This window comes from Spea bombifrons, chromosome 8, assembly GCF_027358695.1.
Source record: "Spea bombifrons isolate aSpeBom1 chromosome 8, aSpeBom1.2.pri, whole genome shotgun sequence".
Classification (NCBI taxonomy): domain Eukaryota; kingdom Metazoa; phylum Chordata; class Amphibia; order Anura; family Pelobatidae; genus Spea; species Spea bombifrons.
Genome location: NC_071094.1, coordinates 44,284,175 through 44,305,642, shown reverse-complemented (window position 1 = coordinate 44,305,642; position 21,468 = coordinate 44,284,175). Strand labels below are relative to the sequence as shown.

The following is a 21,468-nucleotide window of genomic DNA, read 5'->3' as shown; positions in this document are numbered from 1 at the left end:
TCACCCACAATCCATCAGCAGGCCCGTGTTGTCCAATTACCTTCCACCAAAGCATTTCGGTGAATCTTCCAGTTTGTGCTCCTGGAATTTTCCCTAACCTATCAATGAAGAGCTGAGATGAGCGCAGAGCCAGGCTACAGGCGATAGAACCAATCTCAGCCATTCATGTGGCCACCGGCAGGTGAACAGCAAGACTAAAGAGTCAGAGACCTAGATGGAATGGAAGGAAGTTTTTAAAAGAGTGAGTGTTCATCTTTTAAAACCCAAAACACACTGTTGCGTGAATAAACCACAAAGGCAATCTATGCAATGAAGCTACCAACACCAGCTGTCCACCCAAGCACCCTTTGGATGCCACGAAGGTGGCACTTAAAAAAACAATTTTAAGGGACAAAAAAATCATTGCTGAAGTTTCAGCCCAAAGGAAGGGGCCATCAAAAAGTATAAATATGGGAATAAAACCTGATGCACCAGTGTTTGGAAGCCGCATTATATCCTCCATTGACCTGAATGCTCCCCGGCTTTCAAACAATTTGTCCGCTGGCACAATGGGTGAAGAAGAATTTATCTTTGACATTTTTTATGTTTTTACTTTTTCATTATTTTTTTTTATTTATTTTTTACATAAAAAGTAGCCCTTCCTTAGACAATGGCAGTATATTTAAAAATAGCCGTTGTCATAAAGCTGTATTAAATCCTTCATTGCCTTGAATAGGGTCTCTTCAAGCCTATGGACCCTATTCAAATCAATGGAATATGCAATGCAGCTTCCAAACACTAGGGGTCGATGGTGTACAGGAGTATATACACATTCCTGCGCATCCAATGGCATAATGGGGGAGGGCGTCATATTTTTACTTTTTTGTCTGGCATTTTGCACTTTTATTTTTGGATGTCTGCTTTTCTTGGGTCGGGAGTTGAGAACCAATAGCTACACAAAGTTTTTAACTATATTGAACCCTTAGCAGGGGATGAGGAGACGGTTTATTTATCATCCTCAGGGGAAGATTAGGAAATTGTGAGCGCCCTCGGTAGGGGACCCCATTTATTTTATTTATTTTTAATGTTCCAAATAGTAAAGAAACACACAAAGCAGCAAAGATTTATATAAATGCGTTTGCTTTATTTTTTTTACATGATGATGAGGCTTTGCAGACTACAACTCCCATTACTCTCTGCCATAATGATAGAATTTAACCCCTTCTTGCATGAGCCAAACGTATAATACCGTATATCATGTACTGTCACCTATATCCATAGTATGTGCAATCTACATGTATGTAAAAATAAATAAATAAATACATTTACCAAGGGTGGTGAGGACCTTTTGGTTTTTTTTACCCAAACTATTTAATTTTGCATTTATACCATTATATAAGACCCATAGTTAAAGCTGGGTTAAAAATTAGATATACATTCAGCCATATCCCTATCCCATGCATGTTTAAATTCTCTCACTGTATTTGCCACTTCGGCTGGGAGGCTGTTACACATATCTACCACCCTCCAACTGAAATAACATTACTAACTAACCAAACCCTTTTCTCTGGCCATGCTCAGCTATAAATCAAAAAGTAAAATAAATATTATGGTACGTTGATCCATTTAAAGGTGCCACAGGGTTCTATGGGATATCTTTCATACGCTGCTATATGTTCTATTACTTGGCATATCACTTTTTAAGTGTCTAAAAAGTCTAAGGTGAAAGTGGTATATGACTAAATATATCTCCAGTAATAGAATACGGCCAATGATTTCAAGGAGGAATGTCCACATTCACACTCTCTTTTTCGTTTACTTTCCCATTTTGGCAGAAGTTCCTGCCAGGTTACGTCCGCGGAGATGCGGATGAAGAAAGAAGAAAGCAGACTGAAGAGAGAAAGGAGAAAAGAGAAGGGATACCATAGAAGAAGATGTGGCAGTGGAATTTGTCAGCAAAGAAAGTAAGAAAACGTTTAGAGAGCGTAAGAGGTAGTGAATGAGAATGCGAGTGTGAGAGAATGAGAGAGAGCGTGTGGGTGAATGTGGACCCATCAATTTCATACGAAAATTCAGGGCTCTTTGCTTTGTTTTCGTCCAAGTCATGGGGGTTTGGCCTCGTTTTTGGGACCTTGTATGAATCGCTTAATTTACCAAAATTCAGTAAATTTGCAATTTATACAAATACAAATGCACAGGTCTGTTACAAACATATTTATTGCGGTTTCGGATTTTGCTTTCAGTTTTCAGACACCGCCGCATCTCAGAACGTTCCTCTTGAGTCTCCCGAGAGCCTCTTTCACCTCTTTATTTCTCAGGCTGTATATAACGGGATTTAACGTGGGGATACACAGGGTGTACATGAGAGCCAGCGCCTTATCCAGGGGAGGGCTGGCAGCCTAAGGCCTGGGGGGCAAGTCTAGTCAACTGGCCCACTGCACCATCAAAGAGGCTGCGAGCGACATTGAAAGTGACCGTCGTGCGGCAGTCACTCCACCAGCGCCTAATGAAATTAAAGTGGCCGGCGTGCACACACCGCATGCCTCAGCTCTTCATCACACCCCTTTTAAGACGAGGGAAGAGGAGCTGAGGCATGGCCATTGGGTCTGACAGCCGCATGATGCAGGGGCGTACCTAGAGCATTTGGCACCTGTGGCAGATCCTGTATGTGCCCCCCCCCCCCCACACACACACACACTTTAAAACTGCATAGTTTCTATGGTTAGGCAAACATTGACAGGGGTACAGCATAATTGTTATCATTATATACTTAGGGATTATGCAGTACCACCGTCAATGTGTGCCTATACATTGAGCCAGACACTGACAACCCCTATCACTATATACTAAGCCAAACATTGATGTGGTGTAGGCTTACCACTTTAGTGACTGGCATTGTATATAGTAGGGATGCACCGAAATGAAAATTCTGGACTGAAACTAAAAATTCAGCATTCACTTGGCCAAAATTGAAAAAACAACAAAAAAAACCCTTTAAAATACTTTATTAAAAGTAACACCAAAATTAGACAAAAAAATCAACAATAATATTAACATATATATATATATATATATATATATATATATATACACATATATATAACAACAATCACAATCCTATCATGTCCAGGTTCTAGCATGTGCTGGCTGACTTAGCATGATAGGAGTGTGATTGCTGTTTGCAATTATATATATAAATATATATATATATATATATATATATATATATATATATTAATACTGTCATTGAATTATTCTGTCCAATAAAAGTGTTAACACACCGAAGTTGGACCAAAAAATAATTTATAACAGCAATCACACTCCTATCATGCCTAGGCAGCCACTACATGCTGGAATCTGGGCATGAAAGGAATGTGATTACGGACTCCCTATGCCAAGCTATCCCCCAACACTTACACATCCATGCTATCTGAAACCCTCATTCACAAACATTCAGCATAACACCCATCACTCTCACACACTTACATTCAGCATAACACCCATCACTCTCACACACTTACATTCAGCATAACACACATCACTCTCATACACTTACATTCAGCATAACACCCATTACTCTCACACACTTACATTTAGCATAACACCAATCACTCTCACACACTTACATTCAGCATAACACCCATCACTCTCACACACTTACATTCAGCGTAACACCCATCACTCTCACACACGTACATTTAGCATAACACCCATCACTCTCACACACTTACATTCAGCATAACACCCATCACTCTCACACACTTACATTCAGCGTAACACCCATCACTCTCACACACGTACATTTAGCATAACACCCATCACTCTCACACACTTACATTCAGCATAACACCCATCACTCTCACACACTTACATTTAGCATAACACCCATCACTCTCACACACTTACATTCAGCATAACACCCATCACTCTCACACACTTACATTCAGCGTAACACCCATCACTCTCACACGTACATTTAGCATAACACCCATCACTCTCACACACTTACATTCAGCATAACACCCATCACTCTCACACACTTACATTTAGCATAACACCCATCACTCTCACACACTTACATTCAGCATAACACCCATCACTCTCACACACTTACATTCAGCATAACACCCATCACTCTCACACACTTACATTCAGCATAACACCCATCACTCTCACACACTTACTAATCCACTCTCTCCTACCTTTTCTTCTTTCACTCTCACTTTTCCTTTTCCTCCTCTTCTACTTCTACTTCTTCTTCTTCCAGTCCTGTGCACTGAGCGCGGAAGACGGTGGGCGTGGCTTCAGTGTTGTGCGCCGGGATCAAGTCCCGGCGCACAGCCACAGTTGCCGCGCGCACCGTTTCTGGAGGCGTGTCGGCATGGTGGCAGCCCTCAGATGAGCGGCAGCCGGGGCGGACCGCCCCCCTCCCTCCCCCGCCAGCTACGCGTGACGGCCGCATTCAATCCTGCTCGCGGCCGCTTAGTTTTTAACTTTGCGGCCGCAGCCGCATTGAATGGCTGTCTGCCGGTCGTCCGTCCGGCCCACCGGCCCGGATTTAGGGCGGCCTGGGGGGCAATTGCCCCCCTGCCCCCCGGCCCAGCCCGCCCCTGGCCTTATCCTGCTCTATGGAGTACGCAGACTTCGGCCTCAGGTACATGGTGAGGATAATTCCAAAGAACAAGATGACCACGGTGAGGTGGGACGAGCAGGTGGAGAAGGCTTTGCGCTTCCCTTCTCTGGAGCGGATCCTCAGGATTGCGGAAATTATCAAGACATAAGACACGAGAACGAAGACGAGAGGGACGACGCCGAAGAGGACAGCAGACACTTGGACGGCTAGCTCCAAAATGTCGGTTCTGCTGCAGGACAGCTTGATGAGGGGTTTGAGGTCACAAAATAAATGGTTAATGACCTTGGACTGACAAAAAGAGCATTGGGAAATCAGTCCGAGAAACAAGAAGGATTCCAGGAGACCGAAACACCAAGAAGCCGTCGCAAGCAGAGCGCAGACATTCAAGTTCATCAAATGCGGGTAAATGAGGGGGTTACAAATGGCCGCATATCGGTCGTAAGCCATGACCGCCAGGAGGAAGTATTCTGCCACCACGCATAGGACAAAGAGGAACACTTGCGCGATACACGCCGCGTACGGAATGGACTGGTCTCCGGTTAGGCAGATATGTAAGAGCTTGGGGACGACGGTCGACGTGTAGGTTATGTCGAGGAAGGACAAGTTACACAGAAAGAAGTACATGGGCGTGCGTAGGCGGCGCTCCTTAAATATCACCAGGATGATGGTCAGGTTGCCCGTTAAAGCCATAACGTAAATAAGAAGAAGGATGGCGAACAGAGTAACGTGCATATCAGGCCTCTCGTAAAATCCCAGCAGGATGAAGAAGTTCCACGTCGCGTTTCCCGCTTCCATTTATTTCGCAGCCTCGGGAAATACAGAACACAATTACTTTACGATTTAAACAAATAAAAATTGGCAGTAAAAAAAATGGCTATTTTAACTAAAAAAGCTATTTTTTCTGTATTTTCCTCTACGAGAGTCAGCAAGATATTGAACACATCGGGGGTCTATTCACTAAAGGGAGAGTTTGCAGGAGACTTGTGTTTCAGCTTCTTGACCTCACGATACATTCTGAAGGACCAACCCCAGTGAGCTTCTGCTGCCGGCCCTGTACAATGTATAGTTATCAGTGAGATCTCGCTGTCCATTGACTTATACATAATACAGGGCTGGCTCTGCCTTCATAATCAGCAGTGAAGTCATAGCGCAGAAACACGACTCTATTTTTAGTGAATAAGCCCCACTGTTAATTGTAACCTTCCAAACCTGGCCAAGCGTGCGCCTGAATGTGGCTGAGGAAAGTAATTTGAGTGGCCATGTCCCTGTAACACGTCGGATTCTACTCTGCATACATGACGTGATACATACATGCACTACTGCACAAAAGTTTGGGATCACTTAGAAATTTCCTTGTTTTTGAAAGAAAAGCAGATTTTGTTGAATTAAATAAAATGGGTCAGAAATCCAGCGCAGACGGGGTTAATGTTTTAAATTTCTATTGTACCTGGAAACGGCTGATTTTTAATGCAATCTCTTCAAAGGCGTAAAGAGGCCCTTCATCACTCCCATCACTCCTGGGTTCCAACGGCCCTTTATCACTCCCATCACTCCTGTGCTCCAATGGCCCTTTATCACTCCCATCACTCCTGTGTCCCAATGGCCCTTTATCACTCCCATCACTCCTGGGTTCCAACGGTCCTTTATCCCTCCCATCACTCCTGTGCTCCAATGGCCCTTTATCACTCCCATCACTCCTGTGCTCCAATGGCCCTTTATCACTCCCATCACTCCTGTGTTCCAACGGCCCTTTATCACTCCCATCACTCCTGTGTTCCAATGGCCCTTTATCACTCCCATCACTCCTGTGTTCCAATGGCCCTTTATCACTCCCATCACTCCTGTGGTCCAACGGCCCTTTATCACTCCCATCACTCCTGTGTTCCAATGGCCCTTTATCACTCCCATCACTCCTGTGCTCCAATGGCACGTTGTGTTCGCTGAGCCAAGTTTAAGCTTAAAAGGCTGGAAAAGCTATTTTGTAATTATGTTACAGTCAGAAATTCCCTTGTTTTCCATGAAAACAGCCGAGTGACCCCAAACCTTTGAACGTTGGTGTGTATAATGGATACATGTAAACTGGTAGAGTAGAAAAAATATATGATTTTAGTAGTGAAAAGATACTGGGTTTTGTTAATGGATTTAAAACACATCTGCCATTCCCCCAAATCCTTCATTTTACAGCTTATTATATTAAAAAAAAATTGTATAATGCTGTTACAGAAAAACCGGTAAAAAAGGATCTTTGTAATGAAACCCACCTTATGTCTATACCACGGAGCCGTCATCTTAACTTCCTGTTCTCGGGATTATTCCTCCAATGAAATTCTCTCATTCCTATCGTTAAATCGCTGATCATAAGGAGAAAACCTAAGAATAGGAAACCGGTGACATAACGCTCGCTCTCCTGCGGTGAAATAGACAATTTTTTTTTTTTTAATTCTCCCCCCACCCTAAATAAAAATGATACTAAAAAAAAATACAAGTAGTAAAACGGGATATTTTCATATAGCTGCGCATATAAAGTGAGTGGACGTCAGGCGCACGCAGACCTTCTAAAACATACTGTTTTGTGGGCTGATTGGAGACGAGCGGCATTTGGAAACGTATATTTTGTGGTAAATTCCGAAAACTGCAAAAACAATTTACAAACTTTTATTTAAAAACGTAGAAAATTCCAGTCTTGTCTTAGATTCAGGAGCCGTATGTCTATCCCATGCATGTTTAATACCCTCACTGTATTACCCTCTACCACTTCTGCTGGGAGGCTGTTCCACTCATCCACCACCCTCTAAGTATAGTAAAACTTCCTTCCATTCTATCTCAGCCTCTAACCCTCTAGTTTTAGATTGAAATAAACTCCCCTCCTGTCCTTTATTAAATCCCTTTATGTATTTAAACGTCTCTCCCATTCCCTCTCTCCCTTCTCTCTCCCTTCTCTCCCCCAAGCCGGACATATTGAGATCTTTAAGTCTTTCCTGATATTTTCATCCTACAAACAATTCTCTGTTTGAGATATAAAGCTGTAGGCAAACAAATGAGGTAATTACGATGTTTTATAGTCGTTACGCAGGATTGTAACTCTATTCTTTATAAGGAAGTTTAAAGCACATGAGACCGCCTGCGGCGCGTTACCTCAATAAATGTCTTCCTGTCCGCGTATCCTAGTGACTTGCTCTGGATTACCGGGCTGGAGCAGGTTCTAGTTATATACAAAAGAGCAAAACTCCAGTGGGATATTAAGGATGAGTGACAGATACTTTGTAACAGGGTTACCAGCAGCTACAAGGTTAAAACATGGCTCTAACCACGTTCTGCTAATGAGATGCGGCAGCATCTGCTCATTAACCAACCAGACTGGTTTCAGTAGCTCATGGCTGTGTAAGGGTTAAGATAGACGCATCCTCCATGTTGGTCGGACTGCATAAAATATTTACAAACAAAAAAGTAAATTAATTTTTCTTTTCTTTTAAACCTATATTTGTTTTTGACACCCATGGGCAATGGGGGGAAGGGGGCAAAAGGGGGAACCCCCAACCAGGAAATTCATAGAGGCTCACTAGAGCAGCAGCAGGGGAGGGAGCTTTTATTTAATACTGTACACCCCTCTGCTGGCAGAGTGGTTTGGTCCGCTCTCCTCCCCTTTACTCTGCTCACTGCTTCTTCACAGACACAGAGTCCCCGCCTGGGCAGAGACACAGTTTGCAGGCTGCAGACAGAAGGTAGTTTTATTTCATGTATTACAGCCAGGGTTAGTTAATACTCCAGCTCCCATGACTCTCAGACAGTCTGAGGCATAAAGACATTGCATGGATGGCCATTCAGGGAGGCCTCCCCCTATTTATGCATGTCAGGGGACTATGCAGATATAGACACTGCCCACAGTGCATTGTGGAGGAGGAAACTGCCCATTTGCTCAAGGAAGTACCTGTCCTACCACTCTGTACTTTACGGGCTTTTTCCAGGAACACACACTCAGGGGGCCATTGACGACGCTTGGCGTCTCATGCGCTGTGTAAAGGACGCTCTATGGTTTGCCAGAAACCGCCTGGTGTTGGGGAGGGAGCGGGTCACAGCTTACTTGCGTGTGAAGCTGATTGTACCCCACAGGTCGGCATATCTGGGAATGCTGTGGGTTTTGCTCAGAGACTCCAAAGGAACTGCTGTGTCTCTGTGCTGAGGGAGCGGTGTTGTGGTTCACCCCATCCTCTGCTGATATCCCCATTAAATATAGTATTTGTCTTGTGATGTCAGTGTGACCTCCTATCCTCATCCTCCAGGGGGTGCTCTGAGAGTGATTGCTTGGCAGACAAAGCCGACCTCGGGTGGTCTGGTGCCCCGGTACCCCAGTACCCCAGTACCCCGTCACCCTTCCCATTTCCTTCAATACTCTCGATTAGGCTCAGGTTGCCGTTATAACACTGAAAACCACTGAAACTGACTTAGCCCCTTAAGGACCCGGGCAATTTCTGTGTTTTTGGTCTGTCTTCCTTTACTATTATTTCCCTATTTCTCATTTGCCCAATCCACAAAAAAAGATATTACTATTATTACACATTTTTATATATATATATATATATATATATATATATATGAGTACACCCCTCACATTTTTATAAATATTACATCTTTCCATGTGACAACACCGGAGAAATGACACTCGGCTATAATGTAAAGAACCAATCATATACGTTATGGTGAGTAAAGGTGATAGAAACCCTTCCACTTATAATTAAGGGTTAGTAGAAGTATTATTAAACACTCATCTACAGACACCAGACAAGCCAGAAGGCTTGTTTTATCCCTCAGAAATCTCATGGTGCTGCCACAACCACAGGGATTCTGGGTAGGCGCATGCAAATAAGGTTAATTACTTTGCACAGTGGGCAATTACTTTCAAGGGATCCATGTATAAAGTGGATATAGAGGCAAAAGATGATCATTGTTAACCTTATTTGCATGCGCCCTCCCAGAATCCCTTGTGGCTGCGGCAGCACCATGAGATTTCTGAGGGAAAAAATAAACCTCCTGGATTACTGGAACCACGTCCTGTGGTCCGATGAGACCAAGATAAACTTAGTTGGTTCAGATGGTGTCAAGCGTGTGTGGCAGCAACCAGGTGAGGAGTAAAAAGACAAGTGTGTCTTGGCTACAGTGAAGTCTGGTGGTGGCAGTATCATGGTCTGGGTCTGCATGAGTGTGGTTGGCACTGGGTAGCTACAGTTCATTGAGGGCGCTATGAACGCCAACATGTAGCGTGACATACTAGGCAGAGCATGTTCCCTTCCTTTTGGAGACTGGGCCACTGGGCAACATTTCAACATGATAATGACCCCAAACACATCTACAAGATAATCACTGCCTTGCTAAAGAAGCTAAGGGTAAGGCTTGGTTTCCATTGGGGTTTTTTTTGCTAAAAACGCCTATAAAAACGCCAATAGCGCCACCTGGCGTTTTTTTGTGAAAAACGCATGCAGCCAGATGTTAGCTGTAATTCAATAGGAAATCGCAAAATGCCATTTCCACTTGGCGTTTTTCTGTTTGGCGTTTTTTCAGTCCTCTTTGGCGTTTTTCTGCTTTTTTGGGCTCTGTGGCAGTTTTTCAAAATCGCAGCATGTTGACACTCTGGCGTTTTTTGCAAGAAATCTTGGCTTTTTTTCTCCAATAGAAGTCTATGGGAGAGAAAAAACGCCATGAAAAAGCCATGTGGGTTTATTGTCTTGGCGTTTTTTATGACGTTTTTTCCACAGGTACAATGCAGAGGATGGACCCAGTATCTGTGTGTCCTACGAGAAATAGGCTGAAAACAAACAGTTTCACACAAAACAAAGTCCTGGACTGGTTCATATTGAATTTTACACCATTTGGAACAAACATGCCATTACAAACAAACATACGCGACCAGATCCTGCGTGCCAAAAGCAACAGCAAACAATTTGCACCATCATTTGGGGCCAATCTTCCCAGAGGAGCAGACATTCGGAATAAAGCATGCCTTACAACCCACAGAAAAGAGACAAAAGGGTCTACCAAGTAAATGACATCAGGAGAGGGCAGATACTTGCCATTTATCCTAATCCCTTTTAGCTGGGTGAAACTTCTAACTTGTAAAGGCTGGAAAAACTGCCTAAGGTCAAAAAAAGCAATTTCCACAGAAAGGCTAAAACGCCAGATAAAACTGCAGAAAAAACGCCAAAACGCAGGTAAATGCAGCGGCAGTTTTCTTGGCAGTTTTCCTGGCGTTTTTCATCAAGAAAAAAACGCCGGACAAAAACCCAAGTGGAAACCTAGCCTCAAGGTGATGGACTGGCCAAGCATGTCTCCAGACCTAAACCCTATTGAGCATCTGTGGGGCATCCTCAAACGGAAGGTGGGGGAGCGCAAGGTCTCTGACATCCACCAGCTCCGTGATGTTGTCATGGAGGATTGGAAGAGGACTCCAGTGGCAACCTGTGAAGCTCTGGTAAGCTCCATGCCCAAGAGGGCTAAGGCAATGCTGGAAAATAATGGTGGCCACACAAAACATTGGGCCCAATTTGGACATTTCCACTTAGGGGTGTACTCACTTTTGCTGCCGAGGTGTTAGACATTAATAGCTGTGTGTTGGGTTATATTTGAGGGGACAGTAAAGTTAGTCTGTTATACAGGCTGTACACTCACTGCGTTACATTGTAGCAGAGCATCATTTATCACATGAAAATTTATAATAAAATATTTACAAAACTGTGAGGGGTGTACTTACTTTTGTGAGATACTGTATATGTGTATATAAATATTAGACTTGGGCACCAGGGGGTACATTCCCCCGTTCCTGTCTTTTCTTCGTGCGAATATTTGTGGACAAAAGGACCATGGGAATATATTTTATTTGAATAATTAATAAATGCAAATGAGCACACTACCATATATGGATAATATATCTTCGGGCAGAATGCTGCCATCTATTGGTAAGATACATTGAGTAGCATACTAACTTTGGATTGTTCCTTATGCTTGAAATCCAGTTATTATGCTACTCAATGTATCTTACATTGTTCGTGAGTTCGTTTTCATGTTTGCCCGAAGACAAATGCACAAGTCTAATATATATGATATATTTTGTTAAGTAGGGCTTGCTTTTAACCATTATTCACACACGGAAGACATTATTCAAAAATAAATAAATAGAATCACAGTATTAACCTCTACCACTAAGATAATTATTATCTTGGGTAGGTAGAATAAATGTGATTAACGCATATATTCTTCCAAAATGGATCTACTTTTTTAGGCATATCCCATTAAAAATACCAAGCTCTTGGATTTCTATGCTACAAACTAGCTTTAATAAATTTATTAATAATGGAAGTAAAATGAGAATTAGTATAAAAAAGTTGGCAAGAAAAATAAATAGAGGTGGATTGAATTACCCTAGAGCTAAAAGTGCATATGACGCATGCATGTTATTACATATATATAATTTACAATGTCGAATTAATATCAACCAACCATGGTTTAAAATAGAAAGATCTATGGTTAAGATTAATCTAACCACAAGTATGTGGCAATACCAGATAAAACTAGAGGCAAAATATATAAATAATACTATAATAAAAGATATTTTGCAAGAATGGAAAAAGATTAAGAAAAAATTGAATTTAACTAATAAGGTTCTAGATAACACGAAACTGGATACCATAGAACTTATTATTTCCAATATAAATTTAAGTATTTGGAAAAATGCGGGAATTGAAGAACTAAAAGAAATTCTGTTCAAAGATAATATAAAATCGTTCGATCAAATACATAGGGAGTTTAATATACCTAGTTCAGAAATATTCACCTACCTGAGAATGAAATCTTTTATATTACAAGCTAGATATAAAGAGGATGAGGAACTTCATTGTAAACTTCAAAATGTGTTTAATAAACAAGAAATAAAAAAAGCATTGTCTAAATCATTTGAAATAATTAACAAAATGGACGAGAGTCCAATAACACCAATTATAACAAAATGGAATAGAGATACAACGAAACAAATTACAGAAATAGATTGGTATAAAGCAATAAATAATACTTATAATCTAATTCATTCCATAACAATTAGAGAGAATTATTTCAAATTAATTAATCAATGGTATTTAACACCGACAAAAATAAAATCTATGTTCCCAAGTTCTTCAGACAGATGCTGGCGTTGTAACCAGGAACGAGGAGATTATAAACATATATGGTGGACGTGTACAAAAGTAAGGCCTCTATGGAGGCACGCCTTTGAGCTTCTAGAAAAAATAGGTAATATTAAGATTAATAAAACTCTAGAAATGGCTTTGCTTCACATATTTCCACTTGGATTACCTTTAAAAATAAAAATAATAATTATTCATATATTGGCAGCTACGAAAGTAGTGATAGCAAGAAATTGGAAAGAAAGCAAACCATTTTTATACTTACAATTGAGAAATCAAGTGTTATTTCAATTACAGATGGAGAAAGGCTTGCAATGGAGTAGTCCACAACAGAAAAGATATACAACTATATATGAGGACTGGATTATTAAATTAAATAACATAAGAGTAATATAAGAATCAACACATATTCCCGGCTTTTTTTTTTTTTTTTTTTTTTTTTTTTTTATTAAGATATCATATGATGTATTATACAACTTACACCTAAGGATGATATTTAGACCCTTTAACTGTTATTTTGATTTTATTATTGTTGTACTTGTCTATTCTATTTAATGTTTAATTTGTTTGTACGTATTACGAAAAAAACAAAAATAAAAATTTAAAGGAAAAACTGCCTAAGGTCAAAAAAAGCAATTTCCACAGAAAGGCTAAAACGCCAGAAAAAACTGCAGAAAAAACGCCAAAACGCAGCGGCAGTTTTCTTGGCAGTTTTCCTGGCGTTTTTCATCAAGAAAAAAACGCCGGACAAAAACCCAAGTGGAAACCTAGCCTCAAGGTGATGGACTGGCCAAGCATGTCTCCAGACCTAAACCCTATTGAGCATCTGTGGGGCATCCTCAAACGGAAGGTGGGGGAGCGCAAGGTCTCTGACATCCACCAGCTCTGCAATGTTATCATGGAGGATTGGAAGAGGACTCCAGTGGCAACCTGTGAAGCTCTGGTGAGCTCCATGCCCAAGAGGGCTAAGGCAATGCTGGAAAATAATGGTGGCCACACAAAACATTGGGCCCAATTTGGACATTTCCACTTAGGGGTGTACTCACTTTTGCTGCCGAGGTGTTAGACATTAATAGCTGCGTGTTGGGTTATATTTGAGGGGACAGTAAAGTTAGTCTGTTATACAGGCTGCACACTCACTGCATTACATTGTAGCAGAGCGTCATTTCTTCAGTGTTATCACATGAAAATTTATAATAAAATATTTACAAAACTGTGAGGGGTGTGCTTACTTTTGTGAAATACTGTATATGTATATATATATATATTAGACTTGGGCACCAGGGGGTATATTCCCCCGTTCCTGTCTTTTCTTCGTGCGAATATTTGTGGACAAAAGGACCATGGGAATATATTTTATTTGAATAATTAATAAATGCAAATGAGCACACTACCATATATGGATAATATATCTTCGGGCAGAATGCTGCCATCTATTGGTAAGATACATTGAGTAGCATACTAACTTTGGATTGTTCCTTATGCTTGAAATCCGGTTATTATGCTACTCAATGTATCTTACATTGTTCGTGAGTTCGTTTTCATGTTTGCTCGAAGACAAATGCACAAGTCTAATATATATGATATATTTTGTTAAGCAGGGCTTGCTTTTAACCATTATTCACACACGGAAGACATTATTCAAAAATAAATAAATAGAATCAAAGTATTAACCTCTACCACTAAGATAATAATTATCGGTATTCATTTCCATACTATAATGATAATTATATCCGGTGATAACTAACATTTTACTCTAATATGCTACTGATCATTTTATTAGAAGACAATCTAATCTATCGGTTAATTTTTTTTCTATTTGCTGATAGTTTGCGGCAGCTTATAGGGAATTACAGAAAATGTTTGGCTTTGAAACACAGTTGAAGTCATCAAAGGAGTTAATAAGAGATACATTTACCGAATCCACCGTAGAATTCGGCACCCAAACCCCTCTGCCAATTATTATACTTTCCAATTAAAAGCGATCCACACGCACACTCTCCAAGGGCCGATCGGACGCCGTTCTATTTTGCAACATCGCGGGTAATTAAAGTTATTGTCGACTTTAAATTCCACGCGGGATTTAATGGTAGACGAACCCTTCGGGGGTAATTATAAAGTGATGTTTGCAAACCACGGAACCCTCGGCGGGGTATTTAAAACTTATGAGCAAATCGGCAAAAGGTTTAATGGTGAAAATAAAGACTTATCTCTCCGGATATCAACGATGGCCGTCCAAAGTCACAAAGCTATTGTGATTCAATTTAAATGGGATATTTACCAAAACTCTCATAAAAAGGCGTCTTTATTTTCAGGATATTATTCATTAAATGATGCTAACCTGTTAAAGGTGCTGTTCCACCTAAAGAAAGTATTCATTGAATGCCCCTAGTCTACTAAACTCAGCAGGTCCGCCATTTTACACTTTCCTCCAAAGGTTCAATCCCTTAAATACAACGCCAACACTTTTAGGCAGGGCTGGCAATAAAACCCTCTATATGTGACGGTGTTATTACTGAGTATATGGCACATACAGTATGTGTGGGGGTCAGCAACATAATGAGCACAATTCATGACGTTCTTCGTATTGTTTTTCTCCACGTTATATGTCATCCCCAGACCAGTGGAGCAGCGGAGTGCGCTGTCCAAACTTTAGAGCAATATTTAGGGACTTTTATCAATGATAACCGGGGTAATTGGTCCGAGCTCCTACCCCTGTTCCCTGGAATAACGCTCAACTACAAGGACCCAAACCTCTCTCTTCTTTTGTGTATACGGTTTATCCACCAGGTGTCGCTACAGAGCCTGACGCTAAAAAGAAATCGTTTGTTTCCTGGTTTAACCCCTTTGTGGACCAGAGCGGTTTTCATCTTTTATTATATACGATATATAATTTGGCATTAAAAAAAAAACATTCATAAATGTAAGACTTAAATTCTTATGAATAACATTTAAAAAGTTGGGATTTAAAGAAAACATATTCACAGTTTTACGGGTATATAAATTATCTACAGCTGGTATAAATGCCAAAAATACCAAAACACATTATTTTAACCTGCCCTGATTTGGAAAACACACAATATTTCTATATTATTTTCAATTTTTCTTCGTTTTTTTAAAAAACAAATGTTTTAACCCCACCTAATGCTAAACCTATCCCTAAACGTGTGTCGCTCACCAACTACAAAATATTTATTAAAATATATAGAGTAGAGGTTGTAGCCGTATTAGTCCGGTGGTGTGAATATCAAATAACAGATGGAATAAGTATCTCGTGATAATACCTTTTTTTTTTTGGACTAACAGAATTTTGGAATGACAAGCTTTCGGGAGCTCTTCTCCCTTTCTCAAGTCTTAAACATTTCTGAGCAAAAGGACACAGAATTCAATGTTGTGTGGCAGGGGGAGGGGGGGTTACTGCCCAGATCTGATAAGGGGGGTGAGATGTTGTAAAAGTATGAGTCCCTCCAGAGGGTCATAAATGTTCTGAGTAGGGAATTTTGAGGGGGGGGGGTAGCGCTGCTAAAGACAAAATGACACAGAAGGAAAATAAATGAAGATGCTATGGCTCACATACAGGAAATAGGAACGCAGTGATGAATATAGGGGTGGGAATGTATATGTCTACACATGTCGTCATATATACAGGTAAATATAGAAGAACATGGTGCACTTAACAATACAGTACATATAGCAGATGGGGGGTTCTGTAAAACCTGTGTAGTGGGACAGGAAGCCTAAATCGGCATCGAGTCCTCTATTCTTGCTGTTGATTCATTCTGACTTCAAAAGTTTGTCTTTCTTTGGTGTTACTGAAGTCCCCTTTCAGCACTTTGATTTTTAGGCCCTTGATTGAATGGTCATGTTGGGTGAAATGGTGTCCCACAGGGGTGCATTAGGAATTTTCCTAGTGGTGTTTAATGGAATGTCTGCGCATGTTCATTCTGCCATTTAATTGCTGGCTGGTTTCTCCAACGTAGCATCCCAGGGAACTGCTGTTTTCTGGCTCTCTCCAGCTCAAGGAGGGATGCAGAGAACGGGGACACAGATGGTGTTTACAGGCATCGCTTATGTCACACAGACCCCGCGATTGCAGTACCGTGGGGCTGGTGTCATGTCTTTGGCCCTCTAGGGACATCATTTTTTGTCTTTTTTATTGAATTTTATCAGTTTATTCCTCCCCAGTAGCAGCACTCAGCAGAGCTCCATGGCTTTCTTTTTTAGTGTTGGGGGTGTGACAGGAGGCAGGGCCAGCTCTGTGTGTCCACAATATGAGAAAACTCAATGGTCCCTGGGAAACATGGCGGATCTGGTCGCCCTTCCCAGCCATAGTTATATTACCCTATAGAGGAGAGCCAGAAACAGGGAGATTTCCCACAATGCCATCAAACAGCTTGTGAGAGCCACCTTTGCCCCCAAGCAGCTCATCAGACCCATCTTAACCCCAAACACTCTGCTTGTGTCATCATTGCCCCCAAATAACTTGTCTGTGCCTTCTGTGCGCCTTGCAACATACACTCTGGCACACAAACGTAAACACACTTACACAAACATGCTAACACACATACACTTACTCATAAACACTGCCTCGCACCACTTACGTTTACACATTCATGCTGACACATAAACACACTCATGCTAACACACACTCCATCTCACACCACTTACACATACATGCGCACACACAAATATTTACACACACATGCTCGTGCATACAAACGCTTTCACACACAGATTCATGTTAACAAACACTTATACAAAAACATTCACGCTCACTTATACACCCCCTCCTTCCGAAAGTCAGGGCTGTCCTACACAAGACGGGACACTTAGGAGGTATGCACGCCTTTAACCTCACCTAATACCCCCCCCACACACACCCTGCAGGACACGCTTTCCCTGCGCTGGTCAGTAATATGGCTGATGACGTCACTCCAATAAACCTGGGTTTAAAATCCAGAATATTAATAACAGCCCCGCCGGAAATGAACGGACTTTCACTTTCACTTTCTCCGCTCTCACAACCTTCAGCGCTTCCCTCTGCCCGGTAACTGTTGATGCGCAGAGGATTTAATTTCCTATTGGTATGAGTTCCTGCTGCAGCCAATCAGCGCAGAGCTCCTGACTCACAGGGGATTTCCGGTTGACTCGGGCTGTTAGTTTGGGATCAGTCTGTGTTATTCCCGCTCCGGGGCTCCGATATGTCCGCATACAGGGGGGTAAAGATGTGGCCCCTGCTGCTCATTGTGGGGGTGTCCGGGGTGTATTGTGGTGAGTATAATGGGGAGGGGTCCCCGGCATACAGAATGTGTATAGAGTGTGAGCTCTGCGGGTCAGTCTGTCTCTGACGTGTCTGTCTGTCTCAGGTCACTCTCTCCAGTATTATCACACCGCGGTCTCGGCTCCGGGACACGGGCTGCCGGAGTATACTGAAGTCGGGTATGTGGACGGGATCCAGATATCGGATTATAACAGTGACCGCGGCCGGTTTGTTCCCGTCGCTCAGTGGATGGAGAAAGAGGGACCGGAATACTGGGAGAGACAGACACAGATCAGCAAAAACAGCGAGGCTGTATTTAAACGCAATGTGAGGACAGCAATGAGCCGCTTCAACCACACCGGAGGTGAGACCCAGCACTGTGTCCACTACCACAACAGTAACAACTCCCAGCACTGTATCCACTACCACAGCAGCAACTCCCAGCACTGTATCCACTACAACAACAGCAACTCCCAGCACTGTATCCACCACCACAGCAGCAACTCCCCGCACTGTATCCACAACCACAGCAGCATATCCCCGCACTGTATCCACTACCACAGCAGCAACTCCCCGCATTGTATCCACTACCACAGCAGCAGCTCCCCGCACTGTATCCACTAACACAGGAGCAACTCCATTCACTCTACTCACTACAACGGTAACTCCCTGCCCTGTGTCCACTACCACAACAGTAACTCCCAGAGCTGTATCCACTACGACAACAGTAACTCCCAGCACTGTATCCACTACCGCAACAGTAACTCCCAGCGCTGTATCCACTACCACAACAGTAACTCCCAGCACTGTATCCACTACCACAACAGTAACTCCCCGCACTGTATCCACTTCCACAGTAACAACTCCCCGCACTGTATCCACTTCCACAGTAACAACTCCCAGCACTGTATCCACTACCACAGCAGCAACTCCCAGCACTGTATCCACTACAACAACAGCAACTCCCAGCACTGTATCCACCACCACAGCAGCAACTCCCCGCACTGTATCCACTAAGACAGGAGCAACTCCCCGCACTGTATCCACAACCACAGCAGCATATCCCCGCACTGTATCCACTACCACAGCAGCAACTCCCCGCATTGTATCCACTACCACAGCAGCAGCTCCCCGCACTGTATCCACTAACACAGGAGCAACTCCATTCACTCTACTCACTACAACGGTAACTCCCTGCCCTGTGTCCACTACCACAGTAACAACTCCCCGCACTGTATCCACTTCCACAGTAACAACTCCCCGCACTGTATCCACTACCACAGTAACAACTCCCCGCACTGTATCCACTACCACAGTAGCAACTCCATTCGCTCTATTCACTACAACAACATTAACTCCCCGCCCACTACTGTTGGGGTAAATACAAAGTATGTATATCTGTAATTAATATGTGCTTGATTAAGTTTATGTGTGTATATATGTATGTGTGTATGTATGTATGTGTGTATGTATGTATGTGTGTATGTATGTATGTGTGTATGTATGTATGTGTGTATGTATGTATGTGTGTGTGTATGTATGTATGTGTATATATGTATGTATGATAGCTGCAAGCCACTTAGGGGGGAAGTAACAGGAAAGACAGCTGTAAGAAGATATCACACCTGCATACTATGTAGAGAAGGAAGGAAATGCATCACCTGGAGATAGGCATGGGAAACATAGCAAGTCAATAACATCACACGGTGGGGTCTTGGGAACACAGGACAGGGACCTCATTTACACATCAATAGAGAAATCCCTTAAAAAGACATTGTAGAAACACACAGAAGGAGACTGGATTGGAGAGTCTCACCCTTGGCACATCACCCACACAGCATACACACTTAGCAGCAGATATTAGATAGATGGGATGTTAGCAGCAGATATTAGATAGATGGGATGTTAGCAGCAGATATTAGATAGATGGGATGTTTGTGGTCGGTATGAATGATTGTCGTCTGTATATCACTGTAACTCTGGTTTTGTCTTTGCTGTAACATTAATCTGCGTAGATTCTAATTAAAGCTCTCTCTCTGGTAAGAACCTTGGGTTGGCTGTTTTATTGTAATATCGGGTAGAAAACCTTAGTAGAACTAGACATATATATTATCTGGAAAAGGGGATACGGTTATATGTTAGTTCTTGGAGGAGGTAACAAGGGGTATTACATTTATCATTAATACACAACGCAGAGCGGATTATTCTCCACGCATATCAATTGGTGGTATTGGTTTGAGAGAGGAGAAGTATATACAACAACTACCACAACAGTAACTCTTAGCACTGTATCCACTACCGCAACAGTAACTCCTAGTGCTGTATCCACTACCACAACAGTAACTCCCTGCACTGTATCCACTACGACCGCAGCTCCCTGCACTGTATCCACTACGACCGCAGCTCCCTGCACTGTATCCACTACGACCGCAGCTCCCTGCACTGTATCCACTACGACCGCAGCTCCCTGCACTGTATCCACTACGACCGCAGCTCCCTGCACTGTATCCACTACGACCGCAGCTCCCCGCACTGTATCCACTACGATCGCAGCTCCCCGCACTGTATCCACTACGACTGCAGCTCCCCGCACTGTATCCACTACGATCGCAGCTCCCCGCACTGTATCCACTACGATCGCAGCTCCCCGCACTGTATCCACTACGACTGCAGCTCCCCGCACTGTATCCACTACGACTCCAGCTCCCCGCACTGTATCCACTACGACTCCAGCTCCCCGCACTGTATCCACTACGACTCCAGCTCCCCGCACTGTATCCACTACAACTGCCAGCATTCCCATCCGAGGGGTTTATAAACCGGAGGGGAGGGAATGAACTTTAACCCTTTATTGTCCGCAGCATTCGATGCTCTGATTGGCTGCTGTATGAAGGGCTGATAGAGATGGAGCCCAATACAGTATAATGAATAATAGCCCCGAGAAACCATCTTTATGACATCATACGGATGACATCACTAATTACCGGAAACATGATATAATAACCGGGAAAACAGGCTCCCAGTCCCCCCAGTAACCGGCTCTGCTCCCAGTACAGCGAGGGTCCGTATACCGGGGCCCCCGGGGTGTGACCCCCACATCACTCACACTCAGCCGGGTGTAATGAGTGCCGCTCTCTGCAGGTGTCCATTCTGTGCAGGTGATGTACGGCTGTGAGCTGAGGGATGACGGCAGCACCGGGGGGTACGAGCAGTACGGATATGACGGGGGGGATTTCCTCGCCCTGGACACCGAGCGCTGGGTTTATGTTCCGGTCGTTGCCGAGGCGCAGATCACCGCACAGAGATGGAACGGTCCGGAGATGCGATGGGGAGAGAGACGGAAGAATTACCTGGAGATCGTGTGTATAGAATGGCTGAAGAAATACATCGAGAACGGACGGGAGGAGCTGGAGCGGAGAGGTGAGAGC

The 21,468-nt window shown here is 42.9% G+C and overlaps 2 protein-coding genes across 4 annotated transcripts in view; one reads left to right on the top strand and one right to left on the bottom strand.

Annotated features, from left to right (window-relative positions):
- Positions 1-1,707: 1,707 nt before the first annotated feature.
- LOC128503202 (olfactory receptor 1013-like) lies at positions 1,708-5,415 on the bottom strand. Its single transcript, XM_053473247.1, has 2 exons — positions 4,595-5,415; positions 1,708-2,354 (listed from the first exon to the last, which is right to left on the bottom strand). Exons 1-2 carry the CDS (start codon positions 5,405-5,407, stop codon positions 2,226-2,228), a joined length of 942 nt encoding a protein of 313 aa, XP_053329222.1. The 5' UTR covers positions 5,408-5,415; the 3' UTR covers positions 1,708-2,225.
- Positions 5,416-17,904: 12,489 nt separating this feature from the next.
- The window catches only part of LOC128503192 (class I histocompatibility antigen, F10 alpha chain-like), a 30,991-nt gene continuing 27,427 nt past the window's right edge, over positions 17,905-21,468 (top strand). For all 3 annotated transcript variants that reach the window (XM_053473232.1, XM_053473233.1, XM_053473230.1), the window contains exons 1-3: positions 17,905-18,051; positions 18,147-18,404; positions 21,182-21,460. In XM_053473232.1, the coding sequence (XP_053329207.1) occupies positions 17,982-18,051; positions 18,147-18,404; positions 21,182-21,460 (607 nt within the window). In that variant the 5' untranslated portion in view covers positions 17,905-17,981. The remainder of the gene's footprint in view (positions 18,052-18,146; positions 18,405-21,181; positions 21,461-21,468) is intronic.